Here is a 25167-nt window from a genome sequence, read left to right on the forward strand (position 1 = left end):
AGAGTTATGCCGACTAACTCGCCTCACGTGCCAGTACCTGCATCTCCCGCCCGGGAGGTGCGTGATATTACGGCGCCTAGTACATCTGGGCAGCCATTACAGATAACATTACAAGATATGGCTACTGTTATGACTGAAGTTTTGGCTAAATTACCAGAACTAAGAGGCAAGCGTGATCACTCTGGGGTGAGAACAGAGTGCGCTGATAATTCTAGGGCCATGTCTGATACTGCGTCACAGCTTGCAGAGCATGAGGACGGAGAGCTTCATTCTGTAGGTGACGGTTCTGATCCAAACAGATTGGATTCAGATATTTCAAATTTTAAATTTAAATTGGAAAACCTCCGTGTATTACTAGGGGAGGTCTTAGCAGCTCTCAACGATTGTAACGTTGTTGCAATACCAGAGAAAATGTGTAGGTTGGATAAATACTTTGCGGTACCGGCGAGTACTGACGTTTTTCCTATACCTAAGAGATTAACTGAAATTGTTACTAAGGAGTGGGATAGACCCGGTGTGCCGTTCTCACCCCCTCCAATATTTAGAAAGATGTTTCCAATAGACGCCACCACACGGGACTTATGGCAAACGGTCCCTAAGGTGGAGGGAGCAGTTTCTACTTTAGCTAAGCGTACCACTATCCCGGTGGAGGATAGCTGTGCTTTTTCAGATCCTATGGATAAAAAATTAGAGGGTTACCTTAAGAAAATGTTTGTTCAACAAGGTTTTATATTACAACCCCTTGCATGCATCGCGCCGATCACGGCTGCGGCAGCATTTTGGATTGAGTCTCTGGAAGAGAACCTTAGTTCAGCTACGCTGGACGACATTACGGACAGGCTTAGAGTCCTTAAACTAGCTAATTCTTTCATTTCGGAGGCCGTAGTACATTTAACCAAACTTACGGCTAAGAATTCAGGATTCGCCATTCAGGCACGCAGGGCGCTGTGGCTAAAATCCTGGTCGGCTGATGTAACTTCTAAGTCCAAATTACTTAATATACCTTTCAAGGGGCAAACTTTATTTGGGCCCGGTTTGAAAGAAATTATTGCTGACATTACAGGAGGTAAGGGCCACGCTCTACCTCAAGACAAAGCCAAAGTTAAGGCTAGACAGTCTAATTTTCGTCCCTTTCGGAATTTCAAAGCAGGAGCAGCGCCAACTTCCACTGCACCAAAACAGGGAGGAGCTGTTGCTCGTTACAGACAAGGCTGGAAGCCTAACCAGTCCTGGAACAAGGGCAAGCAGGCCAGTAAACCTGCTGCTGCCCCAAAGACAGCATGAACCGAGGGCCCCCGATCCGGGACCGGATCTAGTGGGGGGCAGACTCTCTCTCTTCGCCCAGGCTTGGGCAAGAGATGTCCAGGATCCCTGGGCGCTAGAGATCATATCTCAGGGATACCTTCTAGACTTCAAATTCTCTCCCCCAAGAGGGAGATTTCATCTGTCAAGGTTGTCAACAAACCAAATAAAGAAGGACGCGTTTCTACGCTGTGTACAAGATCTATTATTAATGGGAGTGATCCATCCGGTTCCGCGGTCGGAACAAGGACAAGGGTTTTACTCGAACCTGTTTGTGGTTCCCAAAAAAGAGGGAACTTTCAGGCCAATCTTGGATTTAAAGATCCTAAACAAATTCCTAAGAGTTCCATCGTTCAAAATGGAAACTATTCGGACAATCTTACCCATGATCCAAGAGGGTCAGTACATGACCACAGTGGATTTAAAGGATGCTTACCTTCACATACCGATTCACAAGGATCATTACCGGTATCTAAGGTTTGCCTTCTTAAACAGGCATTACCAGTTTGTAGCCCTTCCATTCGGATTAGCTACGGCTCCAAGAATCTTTACAAAGGTTCTGGGTGCCCTTCTGGCGGTACTAAGACCGCGAGGAATTTCGGTAGCTCCGTACCTAGACGACATTCTGATACAAGCTTCAAGCTTTCAAACTGCCAAGTCTCATACAGAGTTAGTTCTGGCATTTCTAAGGTCGCATGGATGGAAAGTGAACGAAAAGAAGAGTTCTCTCTTTCCTCTCACAAGAGTTCCATTCTTGGGGACTCTTATAGATTCTGTAGAAATGAAGATTTATCTGACAGAAGACAGATTAACAAAGCTTCTAAATGCATGCCGTGTCCTTCATTCCATTCAACTCCCGTCAGTAGCTCAATGCATGGAGGTGATCGGCTTAATGGTAGCAGCAATGGACATAGTTCCCTTTGCACGCCTACATCTCAGACCGCTGCAATTGTGCATGCTGAGTCAGTGGAATGGGGATTACTCAGATTTGTCCCCCACTCTGAATCTGGATCAAGAGACCAGAAACTCTCTTCTATGGTGGCTTTCTCGGCCACATCTGTCCAGGGGGATGCCGTTCAGCAGGCCGGACTGGACAATTGTAACAACAGACGCCAGCCTTCTAGGTTGGGGCGCTGTCTGGAATTCTCTGAAGGCTCAGGGACAATGGAGGCAGGAGGAAAGTCTCCTGCCAATAAACATTCTGGAATTGAGAGCAGTTCTCAATGCCCTTCTAGCTTGGCCCCAGTTAAAGACTCGGGGGTTCATCAGGTTTCAGTCGGACAACATCACGACTGTAGCTTACATCAACCATCAAGGAGGGACAAGAAGCTCCCTAGCAATGATAGAAGTATCAAAGATAATTCGCTGGGCAGAGTCTCACTCTTGCCACCTGTCAGCAATCCACATCCCGGGAGTGGAGAACTGGGAGGCGGATTTCTTGAGTCGCCAGACTCTTCATCCGGGGGAGTGGGAACTTCATCCGGAGGTCTTTGCCCAAATACTTCAACGTTGGGGCAAACCAGAGATAGATCTCATGGCGTCTCGCCAGAACGCCAAACTTCCTCGCTACGGATCCAGATCCAGGGATCCGGGAGCGGTTCTGATAGATGCTTTGACGGCACCTTGGAACTTCAGGATGGCTTATGTGTTTCCACCCTTCCCACTGCTTCCTCGATTGATTGCCAAAATCAAACAGGAGAGAGCATCAGTGATTCTAATAGCGCCTGCATGGCCGCGCAGGACTTGGTATGCAGATCTAGTGGACATGTCATCCTGTCCGCCTTGGTCTCTACCTCTAAGACAGGACCTTCTGATTCAGGGTCCATTCAAACATCAAAGTCTAACTTCTCTGAAGCTGACTGCTTGGAAATTGAACGCTTGATTTTATCAAAACGTGGTTTTTCTGAGTCTGTTATTGATACCCTGATACAGGCTAGGAAGCCTGTTACCAGAAAGATTTACCATAAAATATGGCGTAAATACCTATACTGGTGTGAATCCAAAGATTACTCCTGGAGTAAGGTTAGGATTCCTAGGATATTGTCTTTTCTACAAGAAGGTTTAGAAAAGGGTTTATCGGCTAGTTCATTAAAGGGACAGATCTCAGCTCTGTCCATCCTGTTACACAGGCGTCTGTCAGAAAATTCAGACATCCAGGCCTTTTGTCAGGCTTTAACTAGGATCAAGCCTGTGTTTAAAACTGTTGCTCCGCCATGGAGTTTAAACTTAGTTCTTAACGTTTTACAGGGTGTTCCGTTTGAACCCCTTCATTCCATTGATATAAAATTGTTATCTTGGAAAGTTCTATTTTTAATGGCTATTTCCTCGGCTCGAAGAGTCTCTGAGTTATCAGCCCTACATTGTGATTCTCCTTATCTGATCTTTCACTCAGACAAGGTAGTTCTGCGTACTAAGCCTGGGTTCTTACCTAAGGTAGTCACTAACAGGAATATCAATCAAGAGATTGTTGTTCCATCCTTGTGTCCAAATCCTTCTTCAAAGAAGGAACGTCTTCTACACAATCTGGATGTAGTTCGTGCCCTCAAGTTCTACTTGCAGGCAACTAAAGATTTTCGCCAAACTTCTTCCCTGTTTGTCGTTTATTCTGGACAGAGGAGAGGTCAGAAAGCTTCTGCTACCTCTCTCTCCTTTTGGCTTCGTAGCATAATACGTTTAGCCTATGAGACTGCTGGACAGCAGCCTCCTGAAAGAATTACAGCTCATTCCACTAGAGCTGTGGCTTCCACTTGGGCCTTTAAGAATGAGGCCTCTGTTGAACAGATTTGCAAGGCTGCAACTTGGTCTTCGCTTCATACTTTTTCCAAATTTTACAAATTTGACACTTTTGCTTCTTCGGAGGCTATTTTTGGGAGAAAGGTTCTTCAGGCAGTGGTTCCTTCTGTATAATGAGCCTGCCTATCCCTCCCGTCATCCGTGTACTTTTGCTTTGGTATTGGTATCCCAGAAGTAATGATGACCCGTGGACTGATCACACATAACAGAAGAAAACATAATTTATGCTTACCTGATAAATTCCTTTCTTCTGTTGTGTGATCAGTCCACGGCCCGCCCTGTTTTTTAAGGCAGGTATATATTTTTTAAATTATAATTCAGTCACCACTTCACCCTTGGTTTCTCCTTTCTCGTTGGTCTTTGGTCGAATGACTGGAGGTGACGTAGAGGGGAGGAGCTATATAGCAACTCTGCTGGGTGAATCCTCTTGCACTTCCTGTTGGGGAGGAGTTAATATCCCAGAAGTAATGATGACCCGTGGACTGATCACACAACAGAAGAAAGGAATTTATCAGGTAAGCATAAATTATGTTTTTATCCCTCCCTCTCTAGTGACTCTTGTGTGGAAAGATCCACATCTTGGGTAATCATTATCCCATACGTCACTAGCTCATGGACTCTTGCTAATTACATGAAAGAAAACATAATTTATGTAAGAACTTACCTGATAAATTCATTTCTTTCATATTAGCAAGAGTCCATGAGGCCCGCCCTTTTTTGTGGTGGTTATGATTTTTTTGTATAAAGCACAATTATTCCAATTCCTTATTTTTTATGCTTTCGCACTTTTTTCTTATCACCCCACTTCTTGGCTATTCGTTAAACTGAATTGTGGGTGTGGTGAGGGGTGTATTTATAGGCATTTTGAGGTTTGGGAAACTTTGCCCCTCCTGGTAGGAATGTATATCCCATACGTCACTAGCTCATGGACTCTTGCCAATATGAAAGAAATGAATTTATCAGGTAAGTTCTTACATAAATTATGTTATTTATTTAGTCGCAGTTCCATTTCTGTATTCAAAGGAACATGAAGATGGCTCTAATGGCCTTAATATATATATATTTTTTTTTAAATGTATGTTGTATGATTGAACTGTAATTACATCAATTATAGAAGGTTTAGATTGCTATGTGACTTATGTTGGTGCTTGGTGTACTTTAATATAACTTTGTCTTGCAAGTTGGAAGTTTTGTGCTTCAATTAATGAAAATATTAGTAATTCACTGGTTATGGGCTCCAGTGATTTATACTTAGTGGCAATCGATGTTAGGCTTTCTTTAACCAATGTTATATCTTGGATCTCCTGATAGGTGGTTTAATAATGTTATTGCACTTATATTAGTCCACAAGTTAAAGGTATTAATACAGTGTTTTAGATTGTGGCTGTTCTCTCATCTAATATAATATTGGAGATGTTGTAATTAAGATGGTCTATATGAGATAGGTTTGCCAGTAATTAGATTCGTTTTGTCTCAATAGCTCTCCTTTGTACTATGCGGTGTTCACTATATAAGAAGCACCATTTTCACATATTAAATCTGAAGATATATTTAATGTTATATAGGGGGATTTTTATGTAGCTACGAGATATACTTTATTAGTATCTTTGCAATATTGTATCTCTGGTATCACCACATATATATGTGTCCACTATTAATCACCAACTAAGCATATGCGATTGTACTGTAAAAGTAAAAGCTAAAGTAGCTGATGTTATCAGTTAGCTACTGAGGTCTCAGTCAGTAATTTATCTCAGTTTTTTATCTAAAGCACCCTTTATACACAGTTAGCCGTTATAATATTGGGCGACTGTAATGTTCACAGTACTTGTGATTGTGTTATCAAAATGAAGGCTAAAACAGCCAGTATAAACACCTATCCGTTATACCCTTATGATATTAACAAATGTTTATTAAGGTATATGCCCAGATTATCCATTCACACGGCTAGCGGTTATAACTTTAAGATATAAGACAGTAGTTTGCCCTTATGATATTATATATAAGACAGTAGTTTGCCCTTATGATATTAACAAAAGATTTTCAAGTTATATGCCAAGACTATCGATTCACACGACTAGCGGTTATGGCTATTAAGATATAAGAAAATAGTTTGCTCTTAGTAATTTGCCACTAACAACTAAAAAGATATTTAATATAAGGTCCGGATTGCCACTATATCAGTTATTTGTTTTAGAGTTAGCTATGCCATAAAAAAATTTGTATCTCTGCCCTTTACCTGTTTCTCTATGCTATTTCTGACCGTTGGACTGCTGCTTAAAAGAACATCAGTTGGGCTATTAGTTATGCTCCTGACATGGACTTTTAACTAAACTATTTTAACTAAAGGAATGTATTGCTATATTCCTGCACATGAAAAGGTGTGTCTTTGGGAAGTAGTTGAATTATATACAAATACACATAAAAATATATATGTATATGTGTGTGTGTGTATGTATATAAGTTAGTAAGTAGATATAAAATGTGCTTTAGCTTTTTGCTGACTTCACTGAGGATATAATCAAGATAAAAAGAATAAAAATACATTCCAGAATCAATGTTACTGGCAATGCTTATCCCATATTTATTTAGCTCATATAAACCTTTTTTCTTCTGTTATGTGTGATCAGTCCACGGGTCATCATTACTTCTGGGATATAACTCCTCCCCAACAGGAAATGCAAGAGGATTCACCCAGCAGAGCTGATATAGCTCCTCCCCTCTACGTCAGTCCCAGTCATTCTCTTGCACCCAACGACTAGATAGGATGTGTGAGAGGACTATGGTGATTATACTTAGTTTTTATGACTTCAATCAAAAGTTTGTTATTTTATAATAGCACCGGAGCGTGTTATTACTTCTCTGGCAGACTTTGAGGAAGAATCTACCAGAGTTTTTACTATGATTTTAACCGGAGTAGTTAAGATCATATTGCTGTTCTCGGCCATCTGAGGGAGGTAAAAGCTTCAGATCAGGGGACAGGGGCAGATGAATCTGCATTGAGGTATGTAGCAGTTTTTATTTTCTGAATGGAATTGATGAGAAAATCCTGCTATACCGTTATAATGACATGTATGTATACACTTCAGTATTCTGGGAATGGTACTTCACCGGAACTACTTTGTTAAAGGTCACTAATCTTTTTAATAAGTATTATATCATGTTAAACGTTTTTGCTGGAATGTAGAATCGTTTACACTGCTGAGGTACTGAGTAAATAAATGTTTGGGCTTTATTTTCCACTTGGCAGTAGTTTATTTTGAATTGTGACAGTTTCGTTTCTCTTCACTGCTGTGTGTGAGAGGGAGGGGCCGTTTTTGGCGCTCTTTGCTACGCATCAACAATTTCCAGTCAGCTATTATTTTTCCTGCATGATCCGGTTCATCTCTGACAGATCTCAGGGGTCTTCAAACTTCTTGAAGGGAGGTACATTCTCTCAGCAGAAGCTGTGAGAATTTTTTATATTGACTGTGGATAAAGACGTTACTCAATAATTTTTATGTCAAATTTAGTTATGTTATCTTACTAATGGGAACAAAACCTTGCTAAAAGTTGTGTTGTTTTAAAGTTGATGCTATAACTGTTCTCAGTTTATTATCTCAACTGTCATTTAATCATTTAATCGTTTAAGTACCTCTTTGAGGCACAGTACGTTTTTGCTAAAAAAGATTATAACCAGGTTGCAAGTTATTGCTAGTGTGTTAAACATGTCTGACTCAGAGGATATCTGTGTCATTTGTTCCAATGCCAAGGTGGAGCCCAATAGAAATTTATGTACTAACTGTATTGATGCTACTTTAAATAAAAGTCAATCTGTACAATGTGAACAAATTTCACCAATCTGCGAGGGGAGAGTTATGCCGACTAACTCGCCTCACGCGGCAGTACCTGCATCTCCCGCCCGGGAGGTGCGTGATATTATGGCGCCTAGTACATCTGGGCGGCCATTACAGATAACATTACAAGATATGGCTACTGTTATGACTGAAGTTTTGTCTAAATTACCTGAGCTAAGAGGCAAGCGTGATCACTCTGGGGTGAGAACAGAGTGCGCTGACAATACTAGGGCCATGTCTGATACTGCGTCACAGCTTGCAGAGCATGAGGACGGAGAGCTTCATTCTGTGGGTGACGGTTCTGATCCAAACAGATTGGATTCAGATATTTCAAATTTTAAATTTAAATTGGAGAACCTCCGTGTATTACTAGGGGAGGTCTTAGCAGCTCTCAATGATTGTAACACCGTTGCAATACCAGAGAAACTATGTAGGTTGGATAAATACTTTGCGGTACCGGCGAGTACTGACGTTTTTCCTATACCTAAGAGATTAACTGAAATTGTTACTAAGGAGTGGGATAGACCCGGTGTGCCGTTCTCACCCCCTCCAATATTTAGAAAGATGTTTCCAATAGACGCCACCACTCGGGACTTATGGCAAACGGTCCCTAAGGTGGAGGGAGCAGTTTCTACTCTAGCTAAGCGTACCACTATCCCGGTGGAGGATAGCTGTGCCTTTTCAGATCCAATGGATAAAAAATTGGAGGGTTACCTTAAGAAAATGTTTGTTCAACAAGGTTTTATTTTGCAACCCCTTGCATGTATCGCGCCGATTACGGCTGCGGCAGCATTTTGGATTGAGTCTCTGGAAGAGAACCTTAGTTCATATACGCTAGACGACATTATGGACAGGCTTAGAGTCCTTAAACTAGCTAATTCATTCATTTCGGAGGCCGTAGTACATTTAACCAAACTTACGGCTAAGAACTCAGGATTCGCCATACAGGCACGTAGGGCACTGTGGCTAAAATCCTGGTCAGCTGATGTTACTTCTAAGTCCAAATTACTTAATATACCTTTCAAGGGGCAGTCCTTATTTGGGCCCGGTTTGAAAGAAATTATCGCTGACATTACAGGAGGTAAGGGCCACGCCCTACCTCAAGACAAAGCCAAAGCTAAGGCTAGACAGTCTAATTTTCGTCCCTTTCGGAATTTCAAAACAGGAGCAGCATCAACCTCCACTGCACCAAAACAGGAAGGAGCTGTTGCTCGTTACAGGCAAGGCTGGAAGCCCAACCAGTCCTGGAACAAGGGCAAACAGGCCAGGAAACCTGCTGCTGCCCCAAAGACAGCATGAACCGAGAGCCCCCGATCCGGGACCGGATCTAGTGGGGGGCAGACTTTCTCTCTTCGCCCAGGCCTGGGCAAGAGATGTTCAGGATCCCTGGGCGCTAGAGATCATATCTCAGGGATACCTTCTAGACTTCAAATTATCTCCCCCAAGAGGGAGATTTCATCTGTCAAGATTGTCAACAAATCAGATAAAGAAAGAAGCGTTTCTACGCTGTGTACAAGATCTGTTATTAATGGGAGTGATCCATCCGGTTCCGCGGTCGGAACAAGGACAAGGGTTCTACTCAAACCTGTTTGTGGTTCCCAAAAAAGAGGGAACCTTCAGACCAATCTTAGATTTAAAGATTCTAAACAAATTCCTAAGAGTTCCATCGTTCAAAATGGAAACTATTCGAACAATCTTGCCCATGATCCAAAAGGGTCAGTACATGACCACAGTGGATTTAAAAGATGCTTACCTTCACATACCGATCCACAAAGATCATCACCGGTATCTACGGTTTGCCTTCCTAGACAGGCACTACCAGTTTGTAGCTCTTCCATTCGGATTGGCTACGGCCCCAAGAATCTTCACAAAGATTCTAGGTGCCCTCCTGGCGGTACTAAGACCGCGAGGGATTTCGGTAGCTCCGTATCTAGACGACATTCTAATACAGGCTTCAAGCTTTCAAACTGCCAAGTCTCATACAGAGTTAGTTCTGGCATTTCTAAGGTCGCATGGATGGAAAGTGAACGAAAAGAAGAGTTCTCTTTTTCCTCTCACAAGAGTTCCATTCTTGGGGACTCTTATAGATTCTGTAGAAATGAAGATTTACCTGACAGAGGACAGGTTAACAAAACTTCAAGATGCATGCCGTGTCCTTCATTCCATTCAACACCCGTCAGTAGCTCAATGCATGGAGGTGATCGGCTTAATGGTAGCGGCAATGGACATAGTACCTTTTGCACGCCTACACCTCAGACCGCTGCAATTATGCATGCTAAGTCAGTGGAATGGGGATTACTCAGATTTGTCCCCTACTCTGAATCTGAATCAAGAGACCAGAAATTCTCTTCTATGGTGGCTTCATCGGCCACACCTGTCCAGGGGGATGCCATTCAGCAGGCCAGACTGGACAATTGTAACAACAGACGCCAGCCTACTAGGTTGGGGCGCTGTCTGGAATTCTCTGAAGGCTCAGGGATTATGGAATCAGGAGGAGAGTCTCCTTCCAATAAACATTCTGGAATTGAGAGCAGTTCTCAATGCCCTTCTGGCTTGGCCCCAATTAACAACTCGGGGGTTCATCAGGTTTCAGTCGGACAATATCACGACTGTAGCTTACATCAACCATCAGGGAGGGACAAAAAGCTCCCTAGCAATGATGGAAGTATCAAAGATAATTCGATGGGCAGAGTCTCACTCTTGCCACCTGTCAGCAATCCACATCCCGGGAGTGGAGAACTGGGAGGCGGATTTCTTGAGTCGCCAGACTTTTCATCCGGGGGAGTGGGAACTTCATCCGGAGGTCTTTGCCCAAATACTTCGACGTTGGGGCAATCCAGAGATAGATCTCATGGCGTCTCGCCAGAACGCCAAACTTCCTCACTACGGGTCCAGATCCAGGGATCCGGGAGCGGTTCTGATAGATGCTTTGACAGCACCTTGGAACTTCGGGATGGCTTATGTGTTTCCACCCTTCCCGCTGCTTCCTCGATTGATTGCCAAAGTCAAACAGGAGAGAGCATCAGTGATTCTAATAGCACCTGCATGGCCACGCAGGACTTGGTATGCAGATCTAGTGGACATGTCATCCTGTCCACCTTGGTCTCTACCTCTAAGACAGGACCTTCTGATACAGGGTCCGTTCAAACATCAAAATCTAACTTCTCTGAAACTGACTGCTTGGAAATTGAACGCTTGATTTTATCAAAACGTGGTTTTTCTGAGTCGGTTATTGATACCCTGATACAGGCTAGGAAGCCTGTTACCAGAAAGATTTACCATAAAATATGGCGTAAATACCTATACTGGTGTGAATCCAAACGTTACTCCTGGAGTAAAGTTAGGATCTCTAGGATCTTGTCCTTTCTACAAGAGGGCTTAGAAAAGGGTTTATCGGCTAGTTCATTAAAGGGACAGATTTCAGCTCTGTCCATCTTGTTACACAGGCGTCTGTCAGAAAATCCAGACGTCCAGGCTTTTTGTCAGGCTTTAGCTAGGATCAAGCCTGTGTTTAAAGCTGTTGCTCCACCATGGAGTTTAAACTTAGTTCTTAACGTTTTACAGGGTGTTCCGTTTGAACCCCTTCATTCCATTGATATAAAATTGTTATCTTGGAAAGTTCTGTTTTTAATGGCTATTTCCTCGGCTCGAAGAGTCTCTGAGTTATCAGCATTACATTGTGATTCTCCTTATCTGATTTTTCACTCAGACAAGGTAGTTCTGCGTACTAAACCTGGGTTCTTACCTAAGGTAGTTACTAACAGGAATATCAATCAAGAGATTGTTGTTCCATCCTTGTGTCCAAATCCTTCTTCAAAGAAGGAACGTCTTCTACACAATCTGGATGTAGTTCGTGCCCTCAAGTTCTACTTGCAGGCAACTAAAGAGTTTCGTCAAACTTCTTCCCTGTTTGTCGTTTATTCTGGACAGAGGAGAGGTCAAAAAGCCTCTGCTACCTCTCTCTCTTTTTGGCTTCGTAACATAATACGTTTAGCCTATGAGACTGCTGGACAGCAGCCTCCTGAAAGAATTACAGCTCATTCCACTAGAGCTGTGGCTTCCACTTGGGCCTTTAAGAATGAGGCCTCTGTTGAACAGATTTGCAAGGCTGCAACTTGGTCTTCGCTTCATACTTTTTCCAAATTTTACAAATTTGACACTTTTGCTTCTTCGGAGGCTATTTTTGGGAGAAAGGTTCTTCAGGCAGTGGTTCCTTCTGTATAATGAGCCTGCCTATCCCTCCCGTCATCCGTGTACTTTTGCTTTGGTATTGGTATCCCAGAAGTAATGATGACCCGTGGACTGATCACACATAACAGAAGAAAACATAATTTATGCTTACCTGATAAATTCCTTTCTTCTGTTGTGTGATCAGTCCACGGCCCGCCCTGTTTTTAAGGCAGGTAAATATCTTTTAAATTATACTCCAGTCACCACTTCACCCTTGGTTACTCCTTTCTCGTTGATTCTTGGTCGAATGACTGGGACTGACGTAGAGGGGAGGAGCTATATCAGCTCTGCTGGGTGAATCCTCTTGCATTTCCTGTTGGGGAGGAGTTATATCCCAGAAGTAATGATGACCCGTGGACTGATCACACAACAGAAGAAAGGAATTTATCAGGTAAGCATAAATTATGTTTTCTTCTTAAAATGGGGAGAGTCCTCAGCTGCATTCATTACTTTTGGGAAATACAGAACCTGGCTACCAGAAGGAGGCAAAGACACCCCAGCCAAAGGCTTAAATACCTCCCCCTCTTCAAGATGGGACTGGAGTTTTAAGTAGTCCTGTCAGCCTCTCAGTGAGAGCATGGATGAAAGTTAGAGTCTGGAGATGCAGGGAGAGTCTTTCAGCGAAACCATCCCGACTCACATTAACAGCTCCATAAGCAATCGGCGTTGACGAGTTTCGCTGCCTGCTTTCTTCACTCAAGTCCATGTCAGAAGCAACGCTACTATCTGTCAAACTTGAAGGACCGTGTTACTGTTCCACGACATAGATTCCGGTAAAATCGTTTTATTTTCCTTTCATTGTGGGAATATAATGTAATGATAGAAGACATGGTCTCAGTGGGTCTCATGTGATTCTGTCTGCTTATGAGTAAAGATGTTGGGGCTCATGGCTATTACGGGATGTACAAGTTTTTTGAGCTGCGCAGTTCTTGTGGACTGCCGCGCTTTTCCTTTGGCCTGCATGTTGCATCTCGTGACCGGGCATGGTCACGTTTTTGTTCTCTATTTCCGAGTTCCTGACTGAGCTATGGTGGAGAGGGTCTGTTTTTCTACTTGTCTAGGTCATATGAGGTGGTGAGTGCCCCAGCCATTGGGGGCATAAGGTGCGAGTAATTTTTTCCCAAAATTTAATCAGTCAAGTTATGGAGGATTCTGATTTTTCGGAGAAGGATTTCTCTGATTCAGATTCTGTTACCTGCGTAGATTGTGTGGAGGCCCTGGTATTCCAGTCCAATCAATTATGTTCGGTATGCCATAATAGAGTTCTCTCTTCTCCCAATGGGGGAGAGGTTAGAAACCGCTGAGCCGTCCGCCTCTGAGGATTCTGTGTCCCGGGAGGTGCGTTCCCTAGCATCTTCTGTTCCTACACAGGCAGTTGTCCCAAATACCATTACCCCTTCTCCGGAAGGAGGTTTATTTCCACCAGAGGTTTCTGCACTGTTTTGCATGGCCATATCTTTGGCATTGGCGCACTTACATCTTCGTGATTGCAAGCGAAGAGCTCATCCGTGCGCTTTTACCCTGGGTGTGTCAGGTGAGAGATCGATTATATCGGATCTTTCCTCTGAGAAAGCGGTTCCCTTTGAGGTTTCAGGGGTACAGCCTTCAGGGTCGGGGCCTTCAGATGCCCTGCCGGAGGCGAGCCTTGCCTTTAGATTCAGACTGGCGCGTCTGCGTGTACTGCTGAGGCATGTGTTGGCGGCATTGGAGGATCCCAGTTCTGATTTGTCAACAGATCCTCAGTCTTCTGAATCAGATGGCGCTAGACGAGTAGAGGGATGGAGATTCTACTCCTGGTCGTCTCTTGTTTGTGTATCTAATCCCAGTTCTGAGCTCTTGAGGAATCGGGTCTCTGACAGGCTGGCCCTGTTAGTGTTTCCATTCCTTTTTGGCGTTCACCTGCGGGTGCTGCCTACTTTATTTTGATTTCGTTAGGATGTGTTTTATTTCCAGAGATCGAGACTGTTCTAGACTTTTTCTTTAAGGAAATTTATTTTCTTCTCTGAGATTTCGATACTGGCGATTCTATGGTCGCGATAGATGTTGCTTCCAGCGGAAGTTAACAAAAAATAAAAAAAATTAAGAGACAATGTTTAAGTCTCGGAGCTTATTTGCCTATCGTTTGTCTGTTTATTTAGTCTATCCCTGCTAGGATTTAGAACTTTCAGTTGGCCCTTGAACAGTTCGTACCCTGGACATCAGGCTGGTTCTGGTTGGGTACTAGTTCACTCTGTTCTTTGAGGTTTATATCAGACACGTTGTATTCTTGGTAACAGGCTGGTCCTGTTTGGGTACTAAGTTTGCTTACTTCTTGTTAAGAGGTTGTTTTCTTGTTTCTGCAAGCTATAGGAGACCCTTCTATCCTAGATGTCAGGCTGGTCCTACTTTATTTCATCTTGGTGGGGCGTCCGCTGTTTGGTTCATACTCAATCCTAAGTGCCTGCATAGCTAGCATAGTTAGCTGGGATTACGAATCCTGCTATGGCAGTGTATTTATAGTTCCTGAGTTCTCCCTTCCGAGGGGGGGGGGGGGGGGAATCAGATGACTTCATGGAGATCTTTATTACCTGGTGTAGGGGGTGATTAATTTTCCCCTCTATTGTTACTCCATTGTAGACTGAATTGTCCTATTTTGGTTCCGATCTCCTTAGGCAGTGCTTCCTTTCTCTTTTTCGAGGATTGCTGTATTTCTCTTGTTAAGTGTATCCAGTCCACGGATCATCCATTACTTATGGAATATATTCTCCTTCCCAACAGGAAGCTGCAAGAGTCCACCCACAGCAAAGCTGCTATATAGCTCCTCCCCTAACTGCCATATTCAGTCATTCTCTTGCAAGCCTCAACATAGATAGGAGGTTGTGAGAGTCTGTGGTGCTTTCTACTTAGTTTATTCTTCAATCAAAAGTTTGTTATTTTTAAATGGCACCGGAGTGTGCTGTTTATCTCAGGCAGTATTTGGAAGAAGAATCTGCCTGCGTTTTTCTATGATCTTAGCAGACGTAACTAAGATCCATTTGCTGTTCTCACACATTCTGAGGAGTGAGGTACTTCAGAGGGGGAATGGCGTGCAGGTTTTCCTGCAGATAAGGTATGTGCAGTAAAATATTTTTCTAGGAATGGAATTGACTAAGAAAATACTGCTGATACCGAAGTAATGTAAGTAAAGCCTTAAATGCAGCGATAGCGACTGGTATCAGGCTTATTAATAGAGATACATACTCTTGTAAAAATGTGTTTTAAAACGTTTGCTGGCATGTTTAATCGTTTTTTAACATATGTTTGGTGATAAAACTTATTGGGGCCTAAGTTTTTTCCACATGGCTGGCTTAAATTTTGCATAGAAACAGTTTCCTGAGGCTTTCCACTGTTATAGTATAAAAGTTACAGTTGGTGCAGTTAAAATTACAAACAGTGACATTCAGCTTCCCTCAGCAGTCCCCTGCATGCTATAGGACATCTCTGAAGGGCTCAAAAGGGCTTCAAAAGTAGGAGCTGTTATGACTGTTTAAAACATATTTTTCGTTTTGTTAATCTGTTTTTTGTATTAAGGGGTTAATCATCCATTTGCAAGTGGGTGCAATGCTCTGCTAACTTGTTACATACACTGTAAAAATTTTGTTAGTTTAACTGCCTTTTTTCACTGTTATTTCAAATTTTGGCAAAATTTGTTTCTCTTAAAGGCACAGTAACGTTTTATATATTTGCTTGTTAACTTGATTTAAAGTGTTTTCCAAGCTTACTAGTCTCATTATTAGTCTGTTCTAACATGTCTGACATAGAGGAAGCTCTGTGTTCATTATGTTTTAAAGCCATGGTGGAACCCCATCTTAGAATGTGTACCAGATGTACTGATTTCATGTTAAACAATAAAGATCATTTTTTGTCTTTAAAAACATTATCACCAGAGGATTCTGTCGTGGGGGTAGTTATGCCGACTAACTCTCCCCACGTGTCAGACCTTTTGACTCCCGCTTTAGGGACTCACGCTCAAATGGCGCCAAGTACATCAAGGGCACCCATAGCGTTTCTTTACCAGGGGATTCTGTCGAGGGGAAAGTTATGCCGACTAACTCTCCCCACGTGTCAGACCCTTCGACTCCCGCTTCAGGGACTCACGCTCAAATGGCGCCAAGTACATCAAGGGCGCCCATAGCGTTTATTTTACAAGACATGGCAAAGGTGGTGAATAATATTCTGGCAGCAGTATTAGTCAGACTACCTGAAATTAAAGGAAAGCAGTTAGCTCTGGGGGTAGATACAGAGCATACAGACGCTTTAAGAACCATGTATGATACTACCTCACAATATGCTTAGTCTGTGGGTGATTATTTTTATTTTTTTGACTCAGGGAAGATGATTTAACCTGATTCTGATATTTCTACATTTAAAATTTATGCTTGAGAACCTCCACCTGTTGCTCAGGGAGGCTTTGGCTGCTCTGAATGAATGTGTACAATCGCAGGGCCAGAGAAATTGTGTAGACTGGATAAATAATATGCAGTGCCGGTGTGTACTGATGTTTTTCCAATACCTAAAGAGGTTTACTAAAAAATTTTTTAATAAGGAATGGGATAGACCAGGTGTGCCGTTCTCTTCCCCTCCTATTTTTTAGAAGAATGTTTTCTAATAGTTACCACCACACGGGACTTCTGGCAGACAGTTCCTAAGGTGGAGAGAAGAGTTTCTACTCTAGCTAAGCGTACCACTACCTCTGACGAGGACAGTTGTGCTTTTTAGATCCAATGGATAAAAAATGTTTATTCAACAGGGTTTTATCCTGCAGCCCCTTGCATACATTGCTTCTGTCACTGCTGCTGCGGCGTTCTGGGTTGAGTCTCTTGATGAGGCTTTACAGTTAAGCGACTCCATTGGATGAATATATTTGACAAGCTTATGCTAGCCAATTCCTTTGTTTTCTGATGCCTTGTTCATTTGACTAGACTAACGGCTAAGAATTCTGTTTTTTACTATACTGGCGCGCAGAGCGCTATGGCTTATATCATGGTCAGCTGTCGTGACTTTAATAAATAAGCTACTTAACTTCCCTTCAAGGGGCAGACCCTATTCGGGCCTGGTTTGAAGGAGATTATTGCTTATATCACTGGAGGAAAAGGTCATGCCCTTCCTCAGGATAGGTCTAAATCAAGGGCAAAAAAAAAAAAAAGTCTAATTTGCGTACCTTTTAAAAACTTCAGGGCAGGTGTGGCATCCTCTTCCTCTAAGGCAAAACAAGAGGGAATTTTTGCTCAGTCCAAGGCGGTCTGGAGACAATCGGACCTGGAACAAAGATAAGCAGGCCAAGGAGCCTGCTGCTGCCTCTAAGGCAGCATGAAGGAACGGACCCCTATCCGGTAACGGATCCTATAGGGGGCAGACTTTCATTCTTTGCCCAGGCGTGGGCAAGAGATGCCCAGGATCCCTAGGCATTGGAATTTATATCCCAGAGATATCTTCTGGATTTCAAAGATTCCCCCCCCAAAAAAGGGGAGATTTCGCCTTTCACAATTATCTGCAAACCAGATAAAGAAGGAGGCATTCTTACATTGTGTACGAGATCCATCTAGTTCCAAGAGAGGAACAGGGACAGAGTTTTTACTCAAATCTGTTTGTGGTTCCCAAGGAGAGGGAACCTTCAGACCTATTTTGGATCTAAAGATCTTAAACAAATTCCTCAGAATTCCGTCATTTAAGATGGAAACTATTCGTACCATCTTAACTATGATCCAGGAGAGTCAATAGAGGACTACAATGGATTTGAAGGATGCTTATCCTCACATTGTGATGCATAAAGATCACCATCGTTTTTCAGGTTTGCCTTTCTAGACAGGCATTACCAGTTTGTAGCTCTTTCCTTTGGGATATCTACAGCCCCAAGAATCTTTATGGAGGTTCTGGGGTCGCTTTGGCGGTCCTTAGACCGCGGGGCATAGAAGTGGCCCCTTATTTAGACGACATCCTGATACAGGCGTCAAACATCCAAATTGCCCAGTCTCATACGGACGTAGTACTGGCATTTCTGAGATCACATGGGTGGAAAGTGAACAAGGAAAGAGTTCTCTATCCCCAATCTCAAGGGTTTCCCTCCTAGGGACTCTGATAGATTCTGTAGAAATGAAAATTTACCTGACGGAGTCCAGGTTGTCAAAGTTTCTAAATTTCTGCCGTGTTTTTTTCATCCCATCCGCGCCCTTCGGTGGCTCAGTACATGAATGAAATCGGCTTAATGGTAGCGGCAAGGGACATAGTACCGTTTGCACGTCTACATTTCAGACCGCTGCAACTATGCATGCTCAGTCAGAGGAACGGGGATTACACAGATTTGTCCCCCTGTTAAACCTGGACCAAGAGACCAGAGATTCTCTTCTCTGGTGACTATGTCGGGTCCATCTGTCCAAGGGTATGACCTTCCGCAGGTCAGATGGGACAATTGTTACAATAGATGCCAGCCTTTTAGGTTGGGATGCAGTCTGGAACTCCCTGAAGGCTCAGGGATAGTGGACTTAGGAGGAGACCCTCCTTCTAATAAATATTCTGGAACTGGGAGTGATATTCCATGCTCTTCAGACTTGGCCTCAGTTAGCAACTCTGAGGTACATCATACTCAGTCGGACAATATACACGACTGTGGCTTACATCAGCCATCAAGGGGGAACAGAAGTTCCCTAGCGATGTTAGAAGTCTTACAATAATTCACTGGACAGAGACTCACTCTTGTCTATCAGCTATCCATATCCCAGGTGTTGAGAACTGGGAGGTGGATTTTCTAAGTCGTCAGACTTTTCTTCCGGGGGAGTGGGATTTCCTCCGGAGGTCAAGACCAAGCAGGAGAGGGCTTTGGTGTTTTTGACAGCGCCTGCGTAGCCACGCAGGACCTGGTATGCAGATCTGGTGGACATGTCATCCTTTCCATCACGGTCTCTGCTTCAGAGACAGGTCCCTCTACCTCAGGGTCCTTTCAACCATCTAAATAGAATCAATCTGAGATGGACTGCCTGGAGACTGAACGCTTGATGTTATCAAAGCATGGCTTCTCCGAGTCAGTCATTGATACCTTAATACAGACATGAAAGCCTGTCTCTAGGAAAATTGAACATAGATATGGTGTAAATATCTGATTGTTATGAATCCAAGGGTTACTCATGGAGTAAAGTCTGGATTCCCAGGATATTATCTTTTCTCCAAGATGTTTTTGAGAAAAGGGTTGTCAGCTAATTCCTTAAAAGGGGACAGATTTTTACTCTGTCTATTTTTTTGCACAAGCATCTGGCAGGTATTCTAGACGTTCAGGCATTTGGTCAGGCTTTGGTTAGATCCAAGCCTGTGTTTAAAACTGTTGCTCCGCCATGGAGCTTAAACCTGATTCTTAAGGTTCTTCAAGAAGTTCCGTTTGAACCTTTTTTGTTCCATAGATATCAATCTTTATCTTGGAAAGTTCCTTTTGGGTAGCTAATTCCTCGACTCGTAGAGTCTCCAAGTTATCTGTGTTACAATGTGATTCTCCTTATTTGGTCCTTCGTACGGATAAGGTAGTCCTGCGTACCAACCTGGGTTTTTTCCTAAGGTGGTATCTAACAAGTACATCACTCAAGAGATAGTTGTTCCATGCTTGTATCCTAATCCTTCCTCAAAGAAGGAACGTCTATTACACAATATTGGACGTGGTTTGTGCTTTAAAGTTTTACTTACAAGCTACTACAGTTTTCATCAAACGTTCACCTTGTTTGTTGTCTATTCTGGACAGAGGAGAGGTCAAAAGACTTCAGCAGCCTCTCTGTCTTTTTGGTTAAAAAGCATAATTCATTTAGCTTATGAGACTGCTGGACAGCAGCCTCCTGAAGGGATTACAGCTCATTCTACTAGAGCTGTGGTTTTCACTTGGGCCTTTTTTAAATGTGGCTTCTGTTGAACAGATTTACAAGACAGAGTCTTGTTCTGCGCTTCATACTTTTCAAATTTAACAAATTTGATACCTTGCTTCTTCGGAGGCTATTTTTGGGAGAAAGGGTTTTTTACAGGCAGTGGTAACTTCCGTTTAAGTACCTGCCTTGTCCCTCCCATCATCCGTGTACTTTAGCTTTGGTATTGGTATTCCATAAGTAATGGATGATCCGTGGACTGGATACACTTAACAAGAGAAAACATAATTTATGCTTACCTGATAAATTTATTTCTCTTGTAGTGTATCCAGTCCACGGCCCGCCCTGTCACTTTAAGGCAGGTAATTTTTTAATTTGAACTACAGTCACCACTGCACCCTATGGTTTTTCCTTTCTCTGCATGTTTTCGGTCGAATGACTGAATATGGCAGTTAGGGGAGGAGCTATATAGCAGCTTTGCTGTGGGTGGACTCTTGCAGCTTCCTGTTGGGAAGGAGAATATATTCCATAAGTAATGGATGATCCGTGGACTGGATACACTACAAGAGAAATAAATTTATCAGGTAAGCATAAATTATGTTTTTTTGCTTCCCCTTGCCTTTTGAGGAAGGACTTCCAGTCATCTGGTTGACGAGACCTGGTTCTTAGGGACCGTTTTTTTTGCAGTATCCTCTTTTTGATCCAATATACTTGGGGATCTTGGGGATTGTTATGTTTCTTTTGCCGTCGCCTGATAGTTTTAGGATGCTCGTTCATTCGTCAAATTCTTGAGTTGTGGGGTTTCCGTGGGTTGATCCAGACTGGATCTTTAGAGCCTGTCATATTCTCTCAAAAGGGATTAATTTCTAAGGTTTGAGTTCTGATCTCTTTTGGGTCCTACCTTGGTCTTTTGGTCTTTGTGGGTGTTATCCTAGAAGCCCTTTGGGGCTGAGTGGACAGTCACTGGGATACAACATGAAAGATCAGAGTTCAAGACAGAAGGGGTAATTTTGTGGTTGTACAGCAAGGTTTCTTGGTTTTGATCCGGCTCCTGGTTCTGGGTGTCCATTTTTTTTTTAACCCTTGTCTTTGACTTGGCATTTTGGTTAATCTGTTTTCCAGATTTTCATAGACTTTGGATCTGTCCGGCGTCCAGTAGCAGGCTTGGTTTCCGGGTCCTGGGGAAATCTCCTTGTTCCTACTGGGGCAGTTCTCTTTCTCTCTTCCGGAGAAATGAAGGAAGTTTTTCCTGGGAATTTCTCTACTGGAGTCTTCCTGGGTTTCTTCGATTTCCTTCTATTTGGGAGGATCTGGTCTGCTGCGCCTATCCAGTTGGCTCCTGCTGAGGTAGTTTTTCTCATCTGACTCTAGGAGTTAGAGGGTCGAGGGTCTCTCTTGGTGAGTGTACCCTCCCTTCGGTTTTCTGAAGGGAAATGAATATAGGTATCCTGAAACCCGAGCTAGTCTCTCTGGGTATCGGTGCCTCTTTCCTACTTCTTTTCCTTAGGAAATCGTGGCTGGAGATTCGTTATCTGATCTCTGGGCATTATCGATGCTGGGACTTTTTAATCTCCCTTGACCTTTTGAACCTTGCCAGTCGCTTCTGTAATGGTACAGTTCGATCGGAGTAGGGGTCAGGGACTCTGACTGCTCTGTTTGGGCATCAACCACGTATCATAAATCCTAAATGCTCCTTCCTTAGGTTGGGAGGCCTTGCAATTGGTTCGGATGATATGGAACCTTCCCTCAGCGGGTAGCTTGTTCTTCATTATTGGTCAGGGTGTCGTCCTCCCTTACCCCGTTTTCTAGTAGGGGGAGAGTTGGTCGTCCTCCTTTCTGAGTTTTTTTCTCTTGTTCATTTCCAGGAAGGTCCTGGGGCAAGTTTGTTAGCTACTCGGTTGACTAGTTTATGGCTTGACGTGTAGTCTGACTGCCTATCCGATGGAAGTCTGCGGCTTTCGTTTGTGGCGTAAATGGTTATTACTATTCTGTTCCTCTTCTGCTCCCGGAGTTTCTGACCTACGGGTGTTCAGTTTCTCTGTGCTAGATAGCTGTCAGTGGTAAGGTAGTTATGTTCTCCATCGGTAGAGTATTCTCTACGGGGCTCTGTCCTCTTGCAGCCTTGTAGTCCGCTCTTTTTTGAGTTATGCTAGGGGCTTCTCCCTCTGTTGATCCTTGAGTTTTCAGGGATTGTTTCTGGAGGTCCTTTCGGATTTTCTTATCTGATTTTTTTCTTTCTTCTTAGGGAGAATGTGTTGTGGGAAGTTTGTTTGTTGTTCCCCTTGCCATTGATCATGGAGAGGGTTTCTTTTTGTGTGCTTCTAGACAGTGGGACCTTTGTCTCCTCAGAGGCTTTTGTGCTCAGTTCAGTCCAGGATTTACGAGTGGTCTCTAACAGGGGTCCTTATGGTTCTAATTGGTGGGCAGTTACTTTGTCCTCTTCCCATTTTTTGTTCCTTCTGCTTCTGTTGAAGTAGTTTTTTGTCGGGAATCTGGGTTATGGCAGGCTGTGGTGCCCTCAGAAGGGGCTGCCTTTTTTGTTCCCGCCCATTTGTATTCCTTTATAGCTGGGTATTGATTTCCAAAAAGTAATGAATGCACCTGTGGACTCTCCCTGTTTTTAAGAAGAAAAACTTAAAATATGCTTACCTGATAATTTTCTTTTCTTCTGTACGGGGAGAGTTCACAGCTCCCGTAATTTTTCTGTGGGCAGCCTTAAATTCTTTTTGTTTTCGTTCTTCTGGCACCTTTTTCACCGTGATATTTCTCCTACTGTTCCTTGTTCCCTTGGCAGAATGACTGGGGGATGAGGGAAGTAGGGGAGGTATTTAAGTCTTTGGCTGGGGTGTCTTTGCCTTCTCCTGGTGGCCAGGTTCTGTATTTCCCAAAAGTAATGAATGCAGCTGTGGACTCTCCCCGTACAGAAGAAAAGACAATTATCAGGTAAGCATAATTTAAGTTTTTAAGCCACGGTTTGAAGCAACAACTACTGTTAGATGTTCCCCAAATACTTCATAGTTTACATATGTTTTCTGCCTCATATGCAATAATAGATCGTATTTACCAGTAGTAGTACTGCAGATGGGATGATAGTTGCTGTAAGAGCTGCCACTTAAAGGGCATGAGTTTTTTATGATGTGTGTATGAAAGATCAGTAAGTAAATTTGTTACTTTTTTTGCAAGAGAATGTTAAATAAAAGTTATTTAAAGTGATTGTAAACTTTAACGAATTAAAGGCCAGTATTAAATAATACACTTAAAAACAGGGGCACTTTAATTCATTAAAGTTTACAATGATGCTTATTTTTTTAAAATACTTACCTTTGCGTTATGGTAATATAACGCTGATCCTCCGCCTGCATCTACTGCTTTCTTTAGCAGATAGAGGACGAATCCGGCTTCTTCTAATCATTGCATTGCCCCACGAGCTGGACGCCAAAGGGGGCACACAACGATTGGAGGAAGCCAGATCTGTCATCAATCTGCTAAATACAGAAGGAGATGCAGGCAGAGGATCAGCGTTATATTTACCATAACGCAAAGGTAAAAAATAAGCATTATTGTAAAGTTTACTGAATTAAAATGCCCCTGTTAAGTGTTTTTTAAAACTGGCCTTTAATTTGTTGAAGTTTACAATAACTTTAAGCTGAATCTTATAGGAAATGCACCATGGTTACACAGCTGAGAAAGTGAAATATGCTATGCACAATGTCTTAAATTCACCTCTTATATGATGTATAATGACAAAAATAACCATTTTCTTGCAGATAAATTCAATACTTATGTGACCTTAAAAGTTCAAAATGTGAAGAGCACAACGGTTGCTGTACGGGGTGACCAGCCATGCTGGGAGCAGGACTTCATGTTGTAAGTATATTCATTATTAGCATTAGCATTAAGTTTGTCATTATATACTTTGGTACTGACGTGAACTGATAATTATATCATTGCTGTTGATATGTCAGAATAGGTCACTGTTTGATGATTTTTATTTCAGTAAATGGCCAGAACCCTTACATTGGGGAAACCTTTATTAGCCATTTGTCTTATAATTTTGGCGAGAAACATGATTGTGAAAAAGTTAATGATTTTTTTTTTTTTAAATATGATCACATTTGGCGTACATCTAATAAAATAGGCCTAAATCAATACTTTGGGGTATCTACTTCACTACTGGGACTTTCAGAGAAAATCTTGCCAAAAATACCAGATAATTTTTGCTATCTATTTCAACAGAAATAAAGCCTTGGTTATTTTATTTACATGTCAAAACTATATATATTTCTTTTTAAAGACACGATGAGTCCACGGATTTCATCCTTACTTGTGGGATATTCACCTCCTTGTCAGCAGGAGGAGGCAAAGAGCACCACAGCAGAGCTGCTATATATAGCTCCTCCCTTCCCTCCCACTCCAGTCATTCTCTTTGCCTGCGTTAGTGATAGGAAGAGGTAAAGTGAGGTGTTAGATTAGATTCTTCAATCAAGAGTTTATTATTTTTAAAGTAGTGCCAGAGAGTGCTGCTTTGTTCTAGGGTGTAGCCTAGTCCATATCACTCTCTACAGGAGAGCTATTGGTGGCTTTAGAGCAATAGGAACTGGTGGGACATAATTCTCACTGCACCTCCTATACATTGATGCTTCCCTTATCCTAACAGCCTAAGCATAATTAGCTCAGGCTTATGATTTTCCACAGGGCTATGGGAGGGAGAGGACCTCCTAAACCTGTTGAGCTGCCCTGCTGTCGGGCTGATGTTAAAGGTAAGTGCCAACTTTTTATTCTGGGTCTGGGAACCTCAGAGGAAGTGGGGCACTTGATGAGATAGATCTCTTGTATTAGGACGCTATCCTCCTAGACTTATATAGGGGAGCAAATCCTACGACAGCACAGTTTTTTTTTGGCAAGCACTGGGGCTTAAGAGAATTTATGTGGCGTTTCTCAGGAAATCAATTGGGAGGTTATTATAGAGTTTCAGAAAGAAGTATTTTGGGTCACTATTGTGGGAGCTAGAGCTACCTGACATGCGGTAGCATACTCGGCTTCAATTTTTTACATTTGGCTTAGTTATTATGTCTCCTGGTGTCCGATCTATAAGATCTTAATGGCGACCAGGAGATTGAGTCCTGTCACGCCCACGAGGGGCGGAGCTA

The 25167-nt window shown here is 42.7% G+C and overlaps 1 protein-coding gene across 1 annotated transcript in view; it reads left to right on the forward strand.

Moving 5' to 3' along the window:
• The window catches only part of UNC13B (unc-13 homolog B), a gene marked incomplete in the record, with an annotated part of 1551453 nt that overhangs the window by 186919 nt on the left and 1339367 nt on the right, over positions 1 to 25167 (forward strand). Inside the window, 1 exon segment of the mRNA XM_053701016.1 lies at positions 23785 to 23884. Within this exon segment, the coding sequence (XP_053556991.1) occupies positions 23785 to 23884 (100 nt within the window).

The sequence above is a fragment of the Bombina bombina genome, chromosome 2 (assembly GCF_027579735.1).
Source record: "Bombina bombina isolate aBomBom1 chromosome 2, aBomBom1.pri, whole genome shotgun sequence".
Classification (NCBI taxonomy): Eukaryota; Metazoa; Chordata; class Amphibia; order Anura; family Bombinatoridae; genus Bombina; species Bombina bombina.